At 53.5% G+C, this 17,167-nt stretch overlaps 1 protein-coding gene and 1 long non-coding RNA gene across 2 annotated transcripts in view; one reads left to right on the top strand and one right to left on the bottom strand.

The window, feature by feature from the left end:
- The window catches only part of LOC310659288, a 79,030-nt gene that overhangs the window by 44,014 nt on the left and 17,849 nt on the right, over positions 1 to 17,167 (top strand). The gene's annotated exons all lie outside the window — the stretch shown is intronic.
- Positions 865 to 17,123, bottom strand: CHKB (choline kinase beta). Its single transcript, XM_083402341.1, has 11 exons — positions 16,753 to 17,123; positions 13,664 to 13,772; positions 12,276 to 12,389; positions 10,889 to 11,022; positions 9,876 to 9,980; positions 9,031 to 9,089; positions 7,602 to 7,689; positions 6,405 to 6,513; positions 3,562 to 3,668; positions 2,486 to 2,567; positions 865 to 2,289 (listed from the first exon to the last, which is right to left on the bottom strand). The coding sequence occupies exons 1-11, from the start codon at positions 16,929 to 16,931 to the stop codon at positions 2,233 to 2,235; spliced, it is 1,143 nt and encodes a 380-aa protein (XP_083258467.1). The 5' UTR covers positions 16,932 to 17,123; the 3' UTR covers positions 865 to 2,232.

The following is a 17,167-nucleotide window of genomic DNA, read 5'->3' as shown; positions in this document are numbered from 1 at the left end:
TATTGAGACAGTGGAGAGAAAGAGGTGAAAATTCTACCTTTGCTAAGAATTTAAAACGATGCCCTGTATTCTGCAGACAACTTTCTACAGAAGTGTGATGACCAACTTTATTCCGAAGAGTCAGAATCAATATTTTTCACACTTAACTGGGGGTTAGGGGGAATATTAAGGTAAAGGTAAAGGTAAAGGTACCCCTGCCCGTACGGGCCAGTCTTGCCAGACTCTAGGGTTGTGCGCTCATCTCACTCTAAAGGCCGGGAGCCAGCGCTGTCCGCAGACACTTCCGGGTCACGTGGCCAGCGTGACAAGCTGCATCTGGCGAGCCAGCGCAGCACACGGAACGCCGTTTACTTTCCCGCTGGTAAGCGGTCCCTATTTATCTACTTGCACCCGGGGGTGCTTTCGAACTGCTAGGTTGGCAGGCACTGGGACCGAACGATGGGAGCGCACCCCACCGCGGGGATTCGAACCGCTGACCATGCGATCGGCAAGTCCTAGGTGCTGAGGTTTTACCCACAGCGCCACCCGCGTCCCTTAGGGGGAATATTACGTTTGGCCTAATATATTCTTCCTTTCAGCCTTCTTTAAAATTCTCAGTATGGCAGGAATCCCTTTTGCTCATATGCTGACCAGATATATTATCCAAATGGATACACTGAACACCTAACAGGACGAGATAGCTTTTGACGTGGTTTAAAGTGGAAGGGAAAGTTTCTATTGAGCTCTGGGTCCTGTTGTGGGGCTCCCCTCTGGGGGAGCTGGCTTGCAACCAATTCTACGACTAGAGACATCCGACCTCCTCCCCTGGCGCAGACACCCCAAAGTGATCAAGCCAGGGACACACACACAGAGGATCCTAGTGGGTGGAGTGCCAGGCTTTTATTGGCAATTGCAGAGATTACATTCCATGGTTATCATGAGTGATGCCGGAAGAGAAGAGCAGCCCTGAGAACAGAGAGAGAGGGCAGGCAGCCTGCCAAAGGCTAGCTTGCGCCCGAGAGCCCACCGCATCCCTGGCTCTCTCTGCTGGACATTCATAGAAATGCAGATACAACCAAGTTAACAGAGACTAAAAGGTGTCATTTATCTGCCACCGCCCCCAGCAAGCAAACCCATTCCCGGGGAAAGGAAGAAACAAGGTGGAAGGCCCCCTCCCCTGCAAAATCTGGCCCTCCAGCAGGTCCAAAAGCTTGTGGTGCCCCTGGGCAAGGGGCAGGAGATGCCCCCCCCCCAGTCCTGGCCTCAAATGCCTGTCGTTCCAAAGAGGCTCCGGCGAAGTGGGCTGGGATTACATCTGGGGAGGGAAGAGCAAACCCTGCCCCCCCCCCAGCCGAGGAGCGTCCTCTGGGGCGACCTTGCCCTCTGGCCCTGCCTCCGAAGCCCTCCCGCTGCCTCCCCAGTCCTGGCCAAGGCGTCTCCTTGGGAAACTGCACGAGGGAACCGATCCAGTAATGGGAGACGGCGGCCAGAGCTGGGGGTCCCTGCAGCAGCAAGTAAGGCCTAGAGACCCTCTACCTCTGCCCCAAGGCTCACCAGAGTGGGGATGGGGGGCCTCATTAGTCCTTGGCCTTCCGTTGTGCAGTCTCTGTCCCCAAAGGCAGCCCCCTCATGCCATCTGTGGCTGGCACTGAGGCAGACCAGGAGGACCCGTGAGGAGTCTAAGATCTGGAAGGGATGGGCTAAGAAGGGAAGGAGAGGGGTATATTGTGCATAGATCTGGGGCAGGAGAGAAATCTCTGGGGGAGAGGGCTGAGCATGGCCAAGGGAAGGCACAGTGGCGGAGGCAGCAGAGGGCATGGAGGGCCGAGGGCAACAGAAGGCGGAATGGAAGCAGGCGAGGGCCATGGTGGGGCTCACACATCCCCTCCCTGTCCCAAAGTGCAGTGATCTCCTCTTTCCACCTTCCCCCTGCCCAAGGGATCTCCGTCACGGATGGACCGCCTGCCAGAAGCCATGCCTGCAACATTTAGCTGCCTGGCATCCTCCGGGTCTGCTGCCACCCCACAGGGGCACCTTGGCCCCCTTGCCCGGCTACAAACCAGCCCAGCCAGAAGCCAGAGAGTTTTTGCCGCTGCGGAACGAGAGCTGGCCAGCCAACCCTCCTCCTGCGTCCGGGGAGAGAGCTTTGGTCCACTGGCAACGGTGCCTCTTGAGGTCCAGGAGTTCGAGTCCAGGTCCCGCGACGGCGCCAGCCAGGCCGAAGCCTGGGCGCGGAGGCAGGACGGGCGAGGGTCACTCGCAGAGAGCTTTCTGCTGGAAGTAGGCTTCGAAGCGGCACTGGGCATATTCCTGGGAGGTAAGAGGAGGGGAGGAGGACAGAGTCAGGGTAGGCATTGCACCACCTTTCCCAGAACATGAGAAGCCAACCAGCACCCAGTTCTAAAGGGATGCTCTTGTTGCGTCCGTCTGCCTTCGCAAACCACTGGAAGTTCGCTAAAAGCATCACATGAGAAGAGCTTGCTAGGTCATCAATGCAAGGACTCACCAGGTAGCCAAACTCGATGGTGGAGATCTTGGCCTGCAAGATGGACCACAAGCCCCAGAAGAAGTGGGAGGCCATCGCAAATCTGGGAGAGAGAGATGGGGAGGAGAGGAGTCAGGGAAGGAGGAGGAAGAGGAGCTGGAGGCGAGGCAACGGGGGTCCAAAGCGGCCTCTCTCCATCATACAGAGGGGTGCTGGCTCAGGGATGGGGCAACTGCTCTGGACATCCATGCTTCCTGACTCCATGTGGGGCAGTGGTTAGAAAAACGAGCTGGGACCCAGGAGACCACGGTCCACACTTTGCTACGAAGCTCACTGGGTGGGGCCTGGGCCTGTCGCTACCTGCCTGTCTCAGCCCGACCTGCCTCACAGGGTTGTTAATAGGATAAAATAGGGGCGGCATATGCTCAGAGACTTTGCGCCTGTTCATTGGGGGAGATAGGAAGCCCAGAGCACTTGTTCTTTACATGTCCCTTTTATGAAGAGGCGCGTAGTAAGACCACTGGTCCCCTACTGGTGAGGCTTGCTGAGCTCCTGGAAAAGCAAAATTGCGACCTTCCCCTATTAGCGCCTTCTTAGTGATGGCTCCGACCAGGTGGAATGCTCTGTCCCATGAGACCAGGGCCCTGCAGGATTTAACTTCCTTCCGCAGGGCCTGTAAGACAGAGCTATTTCGCCTGGCTTTCAATTTGAACTTAGCCTGATCTTTTATTCCCCTTCCTTCCCTTCCCCTCCCCTTTTTATGAAGATTACCCGCTCTGAGACCCCACAGCTAATTTTCCCCTGGTCTCCTTGCTGGCCCAAATAGGACTAATTTAGCCAGCTAGCCCTGGTGATCATCTAATGTTTATTGGATGGATTTCCCCCCTAAATTGATGTTTGAATTCTGAATTATTGTTATTCACGCTTTATACTGTATTTTATGCTTTTTTGTTGTTGCATCAATTAAGTGTTTTAAATTTGTTGTTAGCCGCCGTGAGCCCGGTTTTCTGAACCAGGAAGGGCGGGGTATAAATAAAAAAATATTATTATTATCTATTAATTCCCAAGGCGACTTTCCTGCGTTCCCAGACACTGACCGGCTGATCTCCAGAAGCATCTCCTCCTCCAGGCGCTCCTGCTCTTCCGGGGACGGGCGCGCTTTCTTCCCAGCCGCCTCCTCCAGGTAGCAGCGGATAAAATGCAGCTGTGGAAAAAGTAGCCTCAGGGTGAGTTGGGAGAACAGAGCCGGGTCCTGACGCGGCAGGCCGCTCCCCTCTCTGAGATCTCCTTGCTTTGGCCTGCTTGCCCGAACATGCTCATTACTGATCCTCTTAATTTGATTTATAACCCACCCTTCACCTCAAGGTCCCAGGGCAGGTCACCACGCTTTCAAAAGGCAACACTGGAAACCAAAAAGCTTTTGCTTTTTGGAGACCTACAGCTGTTTCTCCCCAATAGATATTTCCCTTTAAATAAAAAAAGACGATTTATTGTTTTTCGGTGAAGCGGAGAGGCAGCTCAGAGAAACAGAAGAGGCTGCTAGATCAGGCCAGTGGCCCATCTAGTCCAGAGTCCTGTTGTCACAGTGGCCAATCAGACGCCTGTGTGAAAATCTGAAAGCAGGATTTGGGCACAAGAGCAACACTCCCCTCCTGTGGTTTCCAGCATCTGGGATGGAGGAGGATTGCTGCCTTGGAGACAGAGCACAGCCATCCTGGCTAGGAGCCCTCAATAGCCCTCTGCTCCTCCATGAATTTGCCCAATCCTCTTCAAAAAGCCTTCCAAATTGATGGCCCTCGCTGCCTCCTGTGGCAGTGAGTTTCACAGTTCAACTATGCGTGGAGGACTTCCTTTTCTCTGCCCTGAATCTTCCATCACCCAACTTCATTGGATGTCCACAATGAAGACAGAGAAGAGAATGACCTTTTCTCTACCCACTTTTTGTGTGCTGCGCATCATTTTATAAACTTCTAATGTGTTGCCTCTTACCCACCTTCTCTCTGAACTAAAAGGTCGTAGACATTGCAATCTATCTTTGTAATGTCATTGTGCCATCCCCTTTCCTAAACTTTTCCAAACTCCACAATATCCTTTCGGAGGTGAGGCAACCAGAATGTGGTTGTACCAAACTTTTGTACAGTGGTACCTCAGTTTAAGAACTGAATTCGTTCCGGAGGTCCGTTCTTAACCTGAAACTGTTCTTAACCTGAAGCACCACTTTAGCTAATGGGGCCTCCCATTGCTGCTGTGCAATTTCTGTTCTTATACTAAAGCAAAGTTCTTAATCCGAGGTACTATTTCTGGGTTAGCAGAGTCTGTAACCTGAAGCTCCTGCCACCCGAGGCACCATTGTATAACAGCATGACAATATTGACAGCCTTGTTCCGAATCTTCCAAAATTCTGCTTCTGTGTTTTAGTGGAGTTTAGTGTGCTTTTGAAAGAACTGTGACAGATGAGGGAGGCAGGAATCAGTGTTCAAATAAAAATTCCTACAGTCTTGCTGCTCTGGGCAGGGGCTTGGGAGAGCACCCCCTCCCCAAAAGGCTGCCCTCCAGCCTCCCTGAGCCTCCAGCCTCCACAAGCATTAAGGCTACTCACCTGACCAGTTTCAAACGCATAGAGTCAGCTGCTAAGCCAAACGCGCACCAATGGCTGGTCAAGCCAGCAGCAACTTAGTGTAAGAGCCTAAGAGGTTTCTGCCAATTACAACGACACCCTCCAAAAAACCCATTACTTGATTAGATTTGAAACTAAAACTCTTGTAATCCGTGATTTATAACGAAATGTTATGCAAATGTAAGGGAGAGACAGTGATATTCAGAGAACCCAGCTGTTGATATACTGGCATTTACTCTGGAAGCCCAAAGGCAGGCCCCGTAAGTTAGAAATGGGTTTACAAAGCAATTATAATGCTTTATTTATAACTACGCAAATAAAAAATCAACACCCCTGCCCCCTGTGCAAAGCCTGCAGGAACTACAGAACACAGGTGTCTGCTTTCAAATGCAGTTATGGGGTAACCTAAATGCCTGTGGCAAACCACATTTGAGATGTAAAGGTAAAGGGACCCCTGACCATTAGGTCCAGTTGTGGCCGACTCTGGGGTTGCGGCACTCATCTCACTTTATTGGCCGAGGAAGCCGGCGTACAGCTTCTAGGTCATGTGGCCAGCATGACTAAGCCGCTTCTGGCGAACCAGAGCAGTGCACGGAAACGCCATTTACCTTCCCGCTGGAGTGGTACCTATTTATCTACTTGCACTTTGACGTGCTTTTGAACTGCTAGGTTGGCAGGAGCAGGGACTGAGCAATGGGAGCTCACCCCATCGAGGGGATTCGAACCGCCAACCTTCTGATCGGCAAGCCCTAGGCTCTGTGGTTTAACCCACAGCGCCACCTGCTGTGGTTTAACCCACAGCGCCACTCGCGTCCTTCCTTTGAGATGTAAAGGCAGCCAAAATTATCAAGGAGATGGAGAGATTCCCCTATGGAGAAAGGCTGCAGTATTTGGGACTTTAGAGCATAGATGAGTGAGAGGCAACATGATAGAAGCTTATAAAAATTATGCAAGACACAGAGAAAGTGAATAGAGAAAAGTTTCCCCTCTTCTCTCACAACACTAAAGTGATGCACAGCCAGCGAAGCTGAATGTTAAGAGGACTTATTGCAAACTGCTTTTAGCCAGGGTTTCCTGTTGGCCTGGATATTAATTCTCCTTCTACCTACATTTACTCAAACTGTGATTCATCAGCTGTATGTTATATGAATGCACATGTGTCATTCTACTTCTCCCTTTTGCTGTGGACGCTTCAGCGCAACGGCAAGCCGCCGACATGGAATAATTTGGCGAGAAACAAAAATGGGCCGTCAACGGAGAAACGGCCACTTCCTTCAAGCGAGAGACGCCACGTCCTTGTGGCGAGCAGAGAGCAGGAGTTACCTGTTGCTGGCGGCTGGGGTAGTTTTCTGGGCTGGCTTTGTAGAAAGGCCACTGGTCGTGGGCGTAGTTGTACACCCATTCGCAGAAGTGATTGGCAATGTCGAAGCCCCTGCAGGGAGAGAGAGAGGGAGGGTGAAGCTCAACCCACTGGACTCTGTGACTGAGCATCAAGCCAGGATCACACCCGCCCCTCCAATATGGGCAGGTCCCTCCAGCTGGCCTGCTGCAGGGCTGGGGCGTGGGACGCTTGCCAAGGGGCTTCACTGGAATGAAACCTCTTTTGAGAGTTTCATGGTGGGGAAAAGCCCCATAGGTAGTGGGGCAGCAGGCCTGCCCCCCCCCACAGAAAAATCCAGAGGCCTGCCTGGTTAAGGGGTCACCATGCCAAGCCCGGCCCTGCAGTCACTGCCAGGCCTCTTGCCACTAATAATAATAATAATTTCTTATTTATACCCTGCCCATCTGACTGGGTTTCCCCAGACACTCTGGATGGCTTCCAACGGAACACTAAAATACATTAACCTATTAAACATTAAAAGCTTCCCAAAACAGGGCTGCCTTCAGATGTCTTCTAAAAGTCTGGTAGTTGTTTTTCTCTTTGACATCTAGTGGGAGGGCGTTCCACAGGGCGGGTGCCACTACTGAGAAGGTCCTCTGCCTGGTTGCCTGTAACTTGGCTTCTTGCAGGGAGGGAACCACCAGAAGGCCCTCAGCGCTGGACCTCAGTATCCGGTCAGAACGATGGAGGTGGAGACACTCCTTCAGGTATACTGGACCGAGGCCGTTTAGGGCTTGAAAGGTCAGCATCAATATGTTGAATTGTGCTCAGAAATGTACTGGCAGCCAACGTAGGTCTTTCAAGACCGGTGTTATATGGTCTTGGTGGCCACTCCCAGTCACCAGTCTAGCTGCTGCATTCTGGATTAGTTGTAGTTTCTGGGTCACCTTCAAAGGTAGCCCCACGTAGAGCGCATTGCAGGAGTCCAAGCGGGAGATAACTAGAGCATGCACCACTCTGGCGAGACAGTCCACGGGCAGGGAGGGTCTCAGCCTGCGTACCAGATGGAGCTGATAAACAGCTGCCCTGGACACAGAATTGACCTGCGCCTCCATGGACAGCTGTGAGTCCAGAATGACCAAGTCCCGATGTCTGCCGCCCGCTTCCCTCCCTGCCCTCTGCCCTCACCCCCAGCTCACCGGTAGTTGTAGCTGCTGTACTCGAAGTCGATCAGCATGAGGCGGTCGGAGGTGGCGGACTCGCGCCCAGCCAGGAGCAGGATGTTCCCTGGGTTGTGGGGAGAGAAGGAGCAAGAGCAGGAGAAGGCATCAGCGGCCACTCACCATGGCTGCTACGCTTACCACCCCCCTCCAGTTTCAAGAGCAGCGTAGTGTACTGGTTAAGAACGGTGGACTCATAATCTGGTGATCCGGGTTCGCGTCTCCACTCCTCCACCTGCAGCTGCTGGGTGACCTTGGGCCAGTCACACTTCTCTGAAGTCTCTCAGCCCCACTCACCTCACAGAGTGTTTGTTGTGGGGGAGGAAGGGAAAGGAGAATGTGAGCCACTTTGAGACTCCATCGGGTAGTGATAAAGCGGGATATGAAACCCAAACTCTTCTTCTCTTTTTATAATTATATTTATTTATATCCCACCTTTCCCTCCCCCCTCCCCGGACAAGAACTCAAGGCAGCTCAGTTGAAACAGAACCTTGCGGGGAAGCAATTGTTAAACGCACACACATTTTGTAGGTATAGATAATACTGTATGTACATTTTAGATGTGAATATGTATGTGTAATGAAAAATGTCTCTCCCATCTCCATCTGTATTTCTCCAATGGTTTGATTTCACTCCCAAAGGTGCATTCTGCCCCTGTATCCTGAGACAGATGGATGCCAACAAAAATTGTGCACAGTGTATATCTCTCTCTGTGTGATCTACAAAAACATAAAGATAATTGCAAGAAAAACAGCCCTCTCTTTAAAAGCAACCAGTTCCCCAAAGCCTGTTGGAACAAGGGCAGTATTCATCGGCTGAATAGGGATTCTATATCTGCTGCTGTAGGTATTCAACTGCTGGCGGAAGGAGAGCAAGGAGGGAGCCCGTCTGGCTTCCCTAGGCAGGGGGCTCCAAAGACTGGGAGCTGCCACCAATAAGGCCCTGTCTTGCGTCTCTACCCAGTATGCCTGTGAGGAGGATCGGAATGAAAAAAGGGCCTCCTCTGGAGCTCGCAGAGCCCAGACAGGTTCATATGAGGGAACAGGACCTTTCAGTATTCTTCTGGATACTGGTTTCTGGGAGTCACAGGTGGAGAGAGCCCTGTGGAACTCAGGTTCGGCTCTCAGAACTGGCCTCAATGGGCCCTTTGGGGCTGATCCAGCTGCAAGGCTCTTTGTATATGGCGTTCCATTCAGGGTGGCTGCAGGCACTGCGTTGCTCTCATAGCAGAAGGAAGCCAGGGCAGTGTGCCTTGTCCCGCTCTGCTCCAGGGAGCAATTTCAGCATCATTCAGGGGGTGGGGAGTGGGACTCTGAGCTCCACCCAATATTCACAGGCCCCTGGCCAGAACCTGGGGGACAGATCACACCACCACCCCAGCTTCCCTTCCCCACTTCAGTGTCCTCACCTTCTTGCACGTCGTTGTGGCAGAAGACCACAGGGGACGGGGTGGACTCCAGCAGCTCCCTGAAATTCCAGGAGAGAGAAAAGAGAGTTGGAAGAATGAGGAGGGTGTTTGCTTTGCGCAGGGGAACCCCCCACCCTGAAACAGAGCATATTTGGAGAGGGAAAGGTCCCCTGAAAAGAAAACACAGAAAATATTCACATCCACCCCATCAATTCATGGAAGACAAGGGGGAGTTTTCTCCTGCTCCAGAAAGCAGGATTCAACCCGAACCAATAGATTCAAATGACAAAGAAGGAGATTCCAGCTCAACTTTTGGAATAACTTTCTGAAGGCAAGAGCCATGGAATGGACAACCTTGGAAGGTGGCTGGAATCTCCTTTGTTGGAAGTTTTTAAACAGAGGTTGGATGTCTGTCTTTCAGGGATTCTTTTGCTGCGTTTCCTGCATAGCAGGGGGTTGGACTAGATAGCCTTTAGGGATCTCACCCGTCTCTACAATTCTGTGATTATCTTGGCCAGAAATGCATCTTCCCTGTTTCGAGGCCGGTTGCCTCTTGCAGCCAGAGGCTAAAGGCATGTCGCTGCTTCAGACAAGTCTAACAACTGGTCCATTTCCTCTGGCGTTGGAGTCCAGCCCCACGGCTGCCCCAAAGCCTTCTGGCAGGAGAGGGGCTGAGGCAGGCAAGGGACCTACTCTGCCACTTAGAGCTATGGACCCTGCCTTGGCAGGGGGCGTGTGACGGACAGCAAGGGGCAAGGCATCCCATCACAGACTTGCTAGTTCTGCCAGGGGGCACAGCACTGACCCAAGGCCCCCAATCCTGTGCCCCTCTGCCGCCCACTCACCTGAGGCTGCGCATTTCCGCTTCCAAGTTGTACGCCTTGAGCTTGTTGAGCTTCTGCAGCTGGGCTTCCTGGGGGAAGGTGAGATCCGAGATCTGCCTCAAGTACCTGCCAACAGGCGGAAAGGAGAATCAGTCAGTCACTGGGTTTCTCCAGCCACAACCCAACAGGCTGTGATGGCCTGGGACTCGGGACCAGAGGAGTCTCAGTCTGCACCGGATCCTTTGCCTCAGGCATCATCTGAACCGAGTCTGGGGCCTGAGCCTGCAACAAGCACCAGCTGGGCCGAGTCAGGGGCCTGAGCCTGCCCTGGCTCCAGATGCGGGGATGACCTTGTTACCTCCAGCTGGGCCATCACTTACAGCTGCTCCACTACCAGTTGGGTCAGGGGAGGCTGAGGCGGCCCCTGGGTCTAGTCACCCACCGACGTCTCCCAAGCTGCAGAGACTGAGGTCTGAGAGAAGGAGAGACCTGAGTACTCGCAGGAGGAGTGCTTGCCTTCAGGCGACACAGGGAGGTGAGTCACCAGGGGATCAGGACCGGCCGTTACCCCAACAGAGATAAAAGGCTGTCGGACTCTGCCCTAGGTTGCAGGAGCAACATTGCTGTTTGCCAGAACCTGCTTGAGATCCTGTACCTGTCCTTGCCTAGTTTCCTGCCTTGGCCCTGTCGGACTGACTCTTAGCGGAACCTCCGGATTCTGGACTAGTCCTGGACTGAGTTTCAAGGGTTTCCCCTGGGCCCAGCACACTCCTTATTCACTTTTTGTACCATATCTCCTCTTATCCTCCCTGTTAGTTCGGCAATATGGAAGTATTCCATCATTTTAGATAACCAGTCTGTTTTGGTTGGGATGTTGCTGCTTTTCCAATTCTTGGCAATCAATAACCCTGCTGCAGTAGTTGCATACATAAAATATTGGTCTGACTGTTCTTTTTATTTCCTCTGCCATGATACCTAGGAGAAAGGATTCTGGTTTTCTAGCCTGCAGCTTTCAAAAGCGCAAGGGGCCTTACTTCTCCATCGTCCCGAACATCCACTTGGGCTGCTTATTGAAGGGCATCACCATCTCGTGGAAGCGAGCCATCTTCATGGCGATCTCCCCCGAGATGCTGGGGTCGGGCAAGTCCTCCGTGGTCAGGCGCCGGCTCTGCGGGGAAGAGACACGGGCGGCATGAGAGCCTCTTCCTCTCCCGCCCGACGGAAGGCAATTCCCTCTGCGAGCAATAGCTCCGTGGGGACCTGCCCCAGAGGTGTGGGGACCCCTGAGCAACAGAGCGCAGAAACGGCAGGCAAGAAAGCATCTGTTGAGAGTCTGTATCACAGGTGGGAGGAAAGTTGAGTGTGCGTGTCTGGGGCCACTAAACCACAGCCAGAAAATGAAGGAGGGCATTGGCTCGGACCCAGGTTCCAATGTCTGCAATGTTGGCAACATCCACAAGCAGGCCAGCCTACCTCACAGGGCTGCTGTGCTGATAAAACTGGACAGCCAACCTGTACAAAGCATTACTCAGAATAGCAGCTTGCACAACCCATTAAAGAAGATAATATGACACTGGCTCCTGGTGGAGTACAGGATCAGGTTTAAGGTGCTGGTTTTAACCTTTAAAGCCCTATACGGCCTAGGACCCTCATACCTACGGGACCGCCTCTCCTGGTATGTCCCACGGTCTTCAAACAAAAACATCTTGGAGATCCCGGGCCACAGGGAGGTTAGGCTGGCCTCAACCAGAGTCAGGGCTTTATTAGCCGTGGCCCCGATGTGGTGGAACAAGAGACTAGGGCCCTGCGGGACTTGACATCTTTCCGCAGGGCCTGCAAGATAGAGCTGTTCCACCAGGCCTTTGGCCAAGGCACAGTCTGATCCCCTCCTCCTGTAATCCTCATAGAACTCTAGCCCAATGGTTGCCATTAATTTGATTCGGAATTGATTTTAGAATGTATTTCAATTAATTGATTGTGGTTTTATGTAAACTGTGTTGTTTTTACTGTTGTTAGCCGCTCTGAGCCCGGCTTTGGCTGGGGAGGGCGGGATATAAAAAATTATTATTATTATTATTATTATGAAATTCAAAGCGGAAACCGTTAATTGCATTTATTCAGAGCCCAATTAAAACTATTTAGTTCAGGCTTCCTCAAACTCAGCCCTCCAGATGTGTGGAGACTACAATTCCCATCACCCCTGACCACTAGGGATCATGGGAATTGTAGGCCAAAAACATCTGGAGGGCTGAGTTTGAGGAAGCCTGATTTAGTTTAATTAATTCCAACAAACCTGATGCACTTGGTCCAGCTTTTCCCAGCCTGAAAGCCATTTACACCTCCCATATTCCTTCTGCCAGCCCCTCAGGTAATCCCGCCCACCCCGCGAACCGCAGATCCAGGGCACAGCCAACAACCCACCGGGATATATTCCTCCAGGCGCCCCTGGGGGAAGATGCCGTAGAGTCGCGGTCCCAGCATCCGCTCGGCCAGGATGGCAAACATGACGCTCTCGAGAACCAGCGAGTCGACCCCCTGCGGGAGAGAGAAAGGCGGTGGGGTCAGATTCTGCCCTTGCCAACCCCCCCCCCCCCCCGAAGAGAGAGGGTGTTGCACAGCCCTGGCAGAGAAAGACGTGCAAATCACAGAACTGTAGAGTTGGAAGAGACCCTGACTGTCATTTGACAGTCAAATGGCCTCAGCAGGGAAGGCAGCAGAATTGTGGGGCCTCCAAACCCCAGAGGGACAGAGAAGACAAAAAGGATTCGAGATCACGCTGGCCACAAATGAGACCCTGAAGTGGCCTAAGAAGAGAAGAAGAGCCTGCTGGATCAGGCCAACGGCCCATCGAGTCCAGCATCCTGTTCTCACAGTGGCTGACCAGATGCCTCTTTGGGAAAACCTGCAAGCCGGATTCAAGCACCCAGAGCAGCACGTTCCATTCCTGCGGTTTTAAGTAACTGGGTTTCAGAAGCTTTCCTTCCTCCTGCTGTGGATGGCATAACAGAGCCATCCTGGCCGGTGGCCATTTATAGCCCTCTCCTCCTCCAGGAATCTATCTAATCCTCTTCAAAATCCACAACCCGAAGCCTCCGGAGCGCAGCGGGAGTTCCTGCTGCGCTCCGGAGGCTTCAGGCGGCTACGTTGGAAGCCTGAAGAGCGGGAGGGGTTGGTGCGTACTGACCCCTCTCACTCTCCAGGCTTCAGTGAAGGCAACCCGAAGCCTCCGGAGCGCAGCGGGAGTTCCTGCTGTGCTCCGGAGGCTTTGGGTTCCTTTAAACCTGCTCCCCAGGGCTGGTGGTCCAGGAAGCCCAGCTTTCCCCTGCCAGCCCCAAAGAGCAGGTCGGGGAGCAGCGGAAAGGATGCGCACAGCCTTCCCGCTGCTCCCCGAGCTTGTGGGGCTGGCGGGGGAAGCCCGGGTCCCACCCCAGTCCCAGGAACCACATATTTGCTCCATAAGACGCACAGACATTTCCCCTTAGATTTTAAGAGGAAAAAAGTGCCTCTTACGAAGTGAAAAATACGGTAACCAGGAGAGCTGCTTTTTTGCAACCAGAAATGGAGGAGGATTGAGACCCAGGCTGCCCCCAGTGGTAAAAAGCAGAAATTGCAGACGAGAGCCCTAGTTCTTGCTGGATCTTCAAATGAGGGGCAGGGCTGCATTTAGACACCTCCCTGCTCTTCACTAAAGTTTCCCACAAGGTGCTGTCAGCGCTACATCAGTTCCTCTTCAGCCCCTGGGGAGCCAGCACAGAGAAGGCCATGCCAAGGGGTTGGGAACCCAGAGCACCGGGACCAGAATATCTCACCTGGAGGATGACTCCGTAGATACGCAGCAGAACTTGGCGTGGCTCATCTTCCGCAGTCACAATGTGATCGGGAAGGGTGCACTTGTAGAGGAGGTTGCTCAGCCCCCCGCTGTGGAGAAAGCACAACCCAGGAGGGGAGGAAGAGTCAGAAATGGGGAGGGGAGGGGGAGATGGAAGAACAGCAGAACTGGCAGGGAAAAAGAGCCTCCAGGCAGGTAAGCCAGCAATAACCTCCTTCCTCAGGAGGCCAAACACCCCCCATCCCAAGCGTCTGTGTGCTCATGCTCAGACTTTAATAATGCCAGAAGAGCCTCCTGGATCAGGCCAATCGCCCACCTAGGCAAGCATCCTGCTCTCACAAGGGCCAAGCAGATGCCCCAACAAAAAACCTGTAGTAGTAGTAGTAGTAATTTATTACTTCTACCTTGCCCATCTGGCCAGACCTCTCCAGCCACTCTGGGCAGCTCCTAACAGAATATTAAAAACACAATAAAACATCAAACATTAAAAATGACCCTAAACAGGGCTGCCTTCAGATGTCTTCTAAAAGTCAGATACAGTCATACCTCGGGTTACAGATGCTTCAGGTTGCATTTTTTCGGGTTGCGGACCGCTGAAACCCGGAAGTACCAAAACGGGTTACTTCCGGGTTTCGGCAGTTGTGTATACGCAGAAGCGCTAAATCGCGCTTTGCGCATGCGCAGAAGTGCCAAATTGCAAACCGCACACGCACAGATGCATCCGCTGTATATTTAAAAAATGAAAGCTGCAGGCTCGACTGCCCCAGTTGTGGGTAGGGCACTGGGAGAACATTACCAGTGACTGCTTGACACAATGGCTCAGCACTGCCTCTACAGCTGGAGGAGGCAATGTTTCTGAATCGCAGTTGCTGGAAGACACATTAGGGGAGAGTTGCTCCTGGGCTCAGATCCTTATGTTTTATGCTATGAAAATTAGGTAGGGTGTTGTGTAAATGTATATGTTTTATATGTTAATAAAATAAAATAAAAAGGGGGGAAAAGGAAAAGTCGTCTCCACTGTGCGGGCAACAAAATGCCAATCTTAGCTGCTCCCCAGATGTTCTGCCCTCCTTCACTGCCCTGTTGTTTGCCAATCTCACTGGCAGCATCCACCCCAGCCATGCTCTGTGCTGGGCAGGGCTCTGGCAGTGTGGGAAGCATTCCTGGAATGCCTTGAGAAGGAGACGGTGACCCGTGGGCCTGCTGTGACACATCCTACAGGAGGAAGGAACAATTGACCCACACCCCTCCTCCTCTGGGGGCAGGAAAGCCGCAGAGCCTGCAAGGAAGAAGTGAGTCATTTTCCAGAGAGCTGAGCTGTCCAGCTGCAAAAGCAGCAGCAGCAGAAGCAAAGAATAATAATAATAATAATAATAAATTTTATTTATACCCCGCCCTCCCCAGCCAAGACCAGGCTCAGGGCAGCTAACAAAACAAATTGATTGAAATACAACTTAACAAACAAGATTAAAGTACAACATTAAAACATTAAAGAAGCAGGCCAGGGGGATTTAAATCTCTCTATATATACAGGAACGTAATTGCAAGTGCCTACGGCTTCAAATATCTGAAGGGCTGTGACGTGGAAGATGGAGCAAGGTTACAAGGAGCAGCAGCTTCAAGTTACAAGATAGGAGATTCTGGCTCAACATCAGGAAGAGCTTCCCAGCGGCAAGAGATGTTTGACAAAGGAACGGGCTCCCTCTGGAGATCCTGGGCTCTCCTTCCTGGGAAGGAGGTTGAATGGCTCTGTTTGAGAATCCCTAGCAGATCAGCCACCCAACCTCCACTTAAAAAACCTCCAGCGAGATCCCACTTCCGAACAGCTCTCGCCAGCAGAAGGTTTCTTCTTCCAGGTGTATTTAGTCAGGGTCTTGTTTCTTGGAAATTGAAGCCACCGGCTGGGTCCTACTCACCTAAGCAGGGGGAAGCAAGTTTGCGAAACCACACGAAAACCCTGTGAGGTAGGTCAGGCTGACGGAAGACAGCGACTGGCCCTCACAGGGAGCTTCATGGCACAGTTGCAGGGGGATTCGAACCCTGATCTTTCTGAGGTTCTATTCTGACACTCTAACCATTACACCGCACTGCCTCTCCTCCCCATTTAACCCCCCCCCCAACAGCCCTGCCAGGTAGGTTAGCCTGAGAGGCAGTGACCAGCCCCCAAGGCCACCCTATGGCCGAGAGGCAGAACTTGGAACTCTGCTTTCCCCCAGGTCCTAGTCTTCGTTTGACCTCCCCATGCCAACCATTCCAGGTAGGCGAGGCTGGGAGAAGTGAGGCCTGGCCTCCAAGGGTCCTGGCATCAAAGCTCACTCCCTCCCAGGTTCTGGTGCAGCGCTCTAACCATTGCGCAGCACTGCCTCTCCTCCCCATTTCACCCCCACACCAACCTTTGCAGGTAGGCGAGGCTGGGAGAGGCGGTGCCTGGCTCCCAAGGTTCATGGCATCAAGCCCTGCTCCCTCCCAGGTCCTGGTCGAGAGCTCTAACCATTACACGGCACTGCCTCTCCTCCCCATTTCACCCACACGCCAACCTTTCCAGGTACGCTAGGCTGGGAAGAGTCATACTTGGCTCCCAAGGTTCATGGCATCAAGCCCTGCTCCCTCCCAGGTCCTGGTCCAGCGCTCTAACCATTGCACGGCACAGCCTCTCCTCTCCATTTCACCCGCACGTCACCCCTTCCAGGTAGGCTAGGCTGGGAGGGGTGGTGCCTGGCTCCCAAGGTTCATGGCATCAAGCCCAGCTCCCTCCCATGTCCTAGTCCAGAGCTCTAACCATTGTGCCTCACTGCCCATTTCATCCCCACGCCAACCCTGCGAGGTTGACTAGCCTGAGGTTCTAGCCCTATTTCACCCCCCCACACACACACGTAGCAACCCTGCGAGGTTGTTTCACGAGCGAGATTCGAACCCCGCTCCCTCCTCGGGGAAAGGGAAGCCCAGGCCTGGAAAGCTGGTGCGCCGCTATTCCACGCTCTACGGCAGCCGCGGCGAGTGGAGCGAGGCTGACGTCACCCCGCGCGGCGCGGCTCTTGGGCGCATTACGGCGGTGGGGGCGGGGCTCACCTGACGGGGACGATGCCGAGGTCTTCGGGCGCCGCCAGGCAGCGCCAAGCGCCGGCCAGGAACTCCCGGCACCAGAGGAAGGCGCGGAGGCGCGTGGGCCCGGGCACGGCCGGGGAGCCCCGGGGCGAGCTGGGCACGGCGAAGTCCCCTCCGGACCCGTTTCCCTCAGGCGACTCCATCCCGCGGCCCGCTCGCCTGCGCTGGCCGGAGCCCGCCAATCAGAGCGCCGCTCGCCTCAGCGCCTCGGCCAATGGCGGCAGCGCCGGGCCTTCGCCCAGCCCACCGGGCCCCGGCCCGCCCAATCGCCTCTCCGTCCCTTGGACGGCCCCTTTCGCTCTCATTCGCCGCGCGTCCTCCTTGGCTCCGGCTTTGATTGGCCTCTCGCGGCGTCAACGTCGACCGAGCTGGTGACGGA

The sequence above is a fragment of the Podarcis tiliguerta genome, assembly GCF_965153285.1.
Source record: "Podarcis tiliguerta genome assembly, chromosome: 10".
Classification (NCBI taxonomy): Eukaryota; Metazoa; Chordata; class Lepidosauria; order Squamata; family Lacertidae; genus Podarcis; species Podarcis tiliguerta.
The sequence above is the reverse complement of the archived record's forward strand: the minus strand, read 5'-3'. Positions and strand labels throughout refer to the sequence as shown.